We start from the raw sequence: 5,635 nt of genomic DNA on the forward strand, positions 1-5,635 counted from the left end.
ATGTCAGGGTGGAGCAATGGAAGCTCCAACATGTCCTACACCAGCTTCCTCCTCGTGGGCTTCCCAGGGCTGCAGGAGTCTCGTGCCCTCCTCGTGCTGCCCTTCCTCAGCCTCTACCTGGTGATCATCTCCGCCAACGCCCTGGTCATCCACACGGTGGTGGCCCAGCGGAGCCTGCACCAGCCCATGTACCTGCTCATTGCCCTGCTCCTGGCTGTCAACATCTGTGCTGCCACCACGGTGGTGCCTGCCATGTTGCTCAGCTTCTCCACACGCTTCCACCGCATCTCCCTGGCTCACTGCCTGCTCCAGATGTTCTGCATCTACTTCCTCCTTGCTTTTGACTGCAGCATCCTCCTGGTCATGGCCCTGGACCGCTATGTGGCCATCTGCTACCCTCTCCGCTACCCTGAGATAGTGACAGGCCAGTTGCTGGCTGGCCTGGTGGGGGCGGCAGCTGCCAGGAGCACATGCATTGTTGCTCCAGTGGTGGCACTGGCCTCCCGGGTTCGCTTCTGCCACTCACATGTGATCTACCACTTTGCTTGTGAGCACATGGCCCTGATGAAGCTCTCCTGTGGGGACATCTCCCTGAACAAGACCGTGGGCCTCACCGTCCGCATCTTCAACAGGGTCCTGGACATGCTCCTACTAGGAGCCTCCTACTCGCGCATCATCCATGCCGCCTTCAGGATTTCGTCAGGTGGCGCGCGTTCCAAGGCCCTGAACACCTGTGGCTCCCACCTGCTGGTCGTCTTCACCGTCTACTCCTCCACCATGTCCTCATCCATCGTCTATCGGGTGGCCCGCACCGCCTCCCAGGATGTGCACAACCTGCTCAGCGCCTTCTACCTGCTGCTCCCGTGTGTGGTCAACCCCATCATCTATGGGGCCAGAACCAAGGAAATCAGGAGACACCTGGCAAGGATGTTCCTGCGGGCAGATCCATGAGGCACCTGTGACAAGCTGTCTGGTTGTCCAGGCAAGCTTGAAGAAGACAGGAAGTGGATACAAAGGAAACCAGCTGTTACCATCTTACTCATTCTTGTTACTCTTCCACAAACTTCTCTTCCCCTGTAATAGGGAGAGGGAAATAGAGCCTCCCTCAGCCTTGCTCTCCCTAGCGTCCTAACACAAGCCTTTGAACTTCTGCATACCTTCATAAAAGAACCTCAGTATGTCCATAGTTGTGTGGTAAATGTTGTCAAAACAACTGGAGTTATGGTTTTCGTAAGTCTCTCTTTAACAATTCCTTAAGAGAATTGCACAGAACATGAAGAAATCTGTATCTACTCTTTTTAAAATACCCCCCCAATAAAAGCTACCTACTTCTGCATTTTACAGTGATCTTTTATTTCAAATAAAATTTTAAAAAAAGGTTTAGTAGTATGTATTTAGCCTAGCATTTAAGACACCCAGACCCCACATCAGAGAACCTGGATTCAATTTCCAGCCCCAGCTCCTGACTCCAGCTTCCTGCTAATGCAGACCCAGGAAGCAGCAATGATGCCTAAGTGAATGGGTTCCTCCTCCCACGTAGGAGATCTGGATTGAATCCCAGCTCCCTGCTTTGGTCTTGGTACAGCCAAGCATGGGCCATCATGAGTATTTGGGGAGTGACAGCAAATGGGAACTCTCTCTCAAAAATAATAATAATGAAATATGTGGAAGAAAGATGCATACCCTTCAAATAATATAGAATAAGCCTTAATATCTGGGTACCAAAGTTTGAAAGAAAAATCCTGGGACTGGCGCTGTGGCTCAGCGGGTTAAAGCCCTGGCCTGAAGCACCGGCATCCCACATGGGCGCCGGTTCTAGTACCAGCTGCTCCTCTTCCAATCCAGCTCTCTGCTGCGGCCTGGGATAGTAGTAGAAGATGGCCAAGTCCTTGGGCCCCTGCACCCATGTGGGAGACCCAGAAGCTCCTGGCTCCTGGCTCCTGGCTCCTGGCTTCGGATCGGTACAGCTCCGGCTATTGCAGCCATCTAGGGAGTGAACCAGCAGATGGAAGACCTCTCTCTCTCTCTCTCTCTCTCTCTGCCTCTCATCTCTCTGTGTAAGTAACTCTGACTTTCAAATAAAATAAATAAATCTTTAAAAAAGAAAAATCCTGGGGCCGGCGCCATGGCTCACTTGGCTAATCCTCCGCCTGCAGCACCAGCATCCCATATGGGTCCCAGGTTCTAGTCCAGGCTGCTCCTCTTCCAATCCAGCTCTCTGCTGTGGCCCAGGAAGTCAGTGGAGGATGGCCCAAGTGCTTGGGTGCCTGCACCCGTGTGGGAGACCAGGAGGAAGCACCTGGCTCCTGGCTTCAGATCGGCATAGCTCGGCCGTAGCAGCCATTTGGAAGATGAACCAACGGAAGGAAGACCTTTCTCTCTGTCTTTCTCTCCCACTGTCTAACTCTGCCTGTCAAAAATAAATAAATAAATAATCATTTACTGAGTAAATAAAGCAGAACTTTTTTTCCTATTTTTTAAAAATTTATCTTATTTATTTGAAAGACAGTTATAGGGAGAAGTAGAGACAGAGAGAAAGGTCTTCCATCCACTGGTTCACTACCCAGATGGCCGCAACGGCCAGAGCTGGGCCAATCCGAAGCCAGGAGCCAGGAGCTTCTTCCAGGTCTCCCATGTGGGTGCAGTGGCCCAAGGACTTGGGCCATCCTCCACTGCTTACACAGGCACATTAGTAGGGAGCTGGATCGGAAGTGGAGCAGCCAGGACTTGAACTGGTGCCATAGGGGATGCCGGTGCACATACTTTCCCCTTTTTTTTCTATTTTAAGAGTAATCAAAAGATGAGCTAGTCACAGATTTGCTGTTACCCAGGCCTCAGTGCATGTTGATTCTCATTCAGTGGGATTGGAAGGGGCCTGGGTATCTGAATTTTTAACTTTCCAGGTGATTTCCATTCAGAGGCATATAGGGAATCACTGATGAATAAAATCCTAGGGGAAAATCTGTGAATAGTGTAGGAGGCTGTATGTGTGTTGAGGTGGGGAGTACCTGAGAACTCTGGACTTTCCATTCATTTTTCTGTGAACCTAACAGTGCTCTAAAATATAAAGCCTGTTTTTAAAAATAAATAAATAGTCAATTAATAATGATAATACAAAAAACTTTTTCTTAAGACTGCACTAAGCAAGATTAAAGGCAAGTTACTTTTGGGGGTGAACATTTAGTACAGTAGTTAAGATGCTATTTCGGATCCCTACATCCAGTATTACAGCACCTGGGTTCAAGCCCCAGATCTGCTTCCAATTCCAGCTCCCTGATAATGTGCACCTGAGAGACAGGAGGTGGTGGTTCAAATATTGGTCCCCTGCCACCCACATGGGAGAGCCAGATTGAGTTCTGGGCCCCTGCTCATCCCCAACTGTTGCATTTGGAGAATAAACCAAAGGATGGGAGATGTCTCCCTATCCTCTCTGTCTCTCTGTCTCTCTCTCTCTCTCTCTCTCTCTCTCTCTGTCTGCCTTTCCAATAAAAGGATCAGTTACTTTAAAGCGTTAAAGTATAAAACTACAGTTTAGGGTTTGTATCTCTTTAAATGTTTATTTAATTTGTATCTTCCTTTAACCAGTCATATGAATGCTAGAAATTTCTAATTTATTTATATTATTGCTTAGTAATTATTAATTAATACTTATATGAATAAACAATCAGCCCTTCTCTTAGTTACTCTTGCTTGGGGACCAGCAAACTGGTGGCCTTGAACTAGCAAAAACGCTCCTGGTGGCAGCTTCAGGAACTGCAGGACACAGAACAGCTTTGCAAAGGCTCACTTGCAAAGGCAAATTTAAGTAGTATACTGAGAGTTTTCCTGGGGAAAAATGGCAAAATGCTTTAAAGACATGAAAATTTAATGCAGATAGAAATTGCCTTTCTTAAATATTAGAATATAATTTTCTTCCGCAAAGCAATAAAAAAAATACCAAAGCATTGACTATTTCAAAGGAAATGCAAAGTAAAAACAGCTTCAGAGAAGGAAGCCCACGCTGGAAGCTGGGGAGACTTCTGCCACATCATCTGCAACTCATGTTCTGGGTACCATTTAGGACTCAGCGTTGAGTTATACCTACTGTCTAGCTTTTTAAGAAAGCAATCCCAGGGAAGAACTTAGACACATATAGAAATAATAGGATACAGTACCTGACATTCTATAAGAGGATTATTGGCTGCACAGAGAAACCTCGCAATGCTGGAGTGATCAAGAAGGAAGTTTTCAGAAGGGGCCATTAAAGAAGGAGGTACCTCTCTCTGAAGGGAAGAGAGAGCTTCCACTTTGATTATAGCATTGTCTAAATAAAGTCAGAGTCGGCAAACTCAAGAGGCTGCCATAGCCTTGGCAGCTCATGACAAAAGCCTCGAGTGATCACTGACATCATGAATAAGAGTGTCAATTGTTAAATCAACAACAGGAGTCACTGTGCACTTACTCCCCATGTAGGACCTCTGTTCTTAATGTGTTGTACTATGCGAATTAACAGTAAAATTAGTCTTCAAACAGTACTTTATACTTTGTGTGTCTGTGTGGGTGCAAACTGTTGAAATCTTTACTTAGTATAGAGTTTATCTTCTGTATATAAAGATAATTAAAAATTTAAAAGTTATACTAGCATAGATTTAGTGATCTGTGATTACTTTAAAATGTACTACATATGGGTGAAATGGTCATTTTTACATTCAATTGTTGTTTATAGCATTGTCTAGGACCTTTTTGCTTTTTACTTGCTAAACTTACTAGGTGAAGTATTAAGCCTTTTTACTTTAATGTAAATTTAAAATAGTTATCTCAAAAAATAAAAAAATGAAAGAAACAGAGAAAGAAGGAAGGTGGAGGGGAGAGAGCGGAGGGAGGAAGGGAGGAAGAGAATATCATGGTCTTAGAATTGTATCCAAAAATCACAATGAATCTGTTAAAAACTAATTAAAGTTATAATAAAAAACAACCATGTAAGAAGAAAGAAAGAAAGAAAGAAAGAAAGAAAGAAAGAAAGAAAGAAAGAAAGAAAGAAAGAAAGAAAGAAAGAGAGAAAGAAAGAAAGAGAGAAAGAAAGAAAGAAAGAGAGAAAGAAAGAAAGAAAGAAGTTAGTTAGTTTGCAGTACAGGTTACATTTTCACTGAGCCCCAGAGTACTGGTTCTTAAACTTGCATCCAAGCACCACCAGGGAACTTCAATAAAAGCAATGCTCAGCCCCACCTCAGAGCAATTACATCAGATTTTCTGAGAGTAGAGTCCTGGCAGTGCAATGGTACTGTTTTAAAGCCCCCAAAGTGTCTGGGCACTTCATTTAAAGGAGACAGCACTGGGGCCGGCACTGTGGTGTAGTGGGCTAAGCCTCCACCTGCAGCGCTGGCATCCCATATGAGCACTGATTCGAGTCCTGGCCACTCATCTTCTGATCCAGCTCTCTGCTTGTGGCCTGGGAAAACAGTGGAAGGTGGCTCAAGTGCTTGGGCCCCTGTACCCACATGGGAGACCTGGAAGAAGTTCCTGGCTCCTGGCTGCAGATTGGCCTAGCTCAGGACATTGCAGCCATTTGGGGAATGAACCAGCAGATGGAAGACCTTTCTCTCTGTCTCTCCCTCTCTCTGTCTGTAACTCTAACTCTCAAATAAATAAATAAAAT

The 5,635-nt window shown here is 45.5% G+C and overlaps 1 protein-coding gene across 1 annotated transcript; it reads left to right on the forward strand.

Moving 5' to 3' along the window:
• LOC100345050 (olfactory receptor 52K1-like) lies at positions 1-985 on the forward strand. The gene has a single exon (XM_089303844.1). The coding sequence runs from the start codon at positions 1-3 to the stop codon at positions 949-951; it is 951 nt and encodes a 316-aa protein (XP_089159970.1). The 3' UTR covers positions 952-985.
• The last annotated feature ends 4,650 nt before the right edge of the window (positions 986-5,635 follow it).

The sequence above is a fragment of the Oryctolagus cuniculus genome, chromosome 1 (assembly GCF_051225735.1).
Source record: "Oryctolagus cuniculus isolate XC-2025 breed Fujian yellow rabbit chromosome 1, ASM5122573v1, whole genome shotgun sequence".
NCBI classification, from domain to species: Eukaryota; Metazoa; Chordata; class Mammalia; order Lagomorpha; family Leporidae; genus Oryctolagus; species Oryctolagus cuniculus.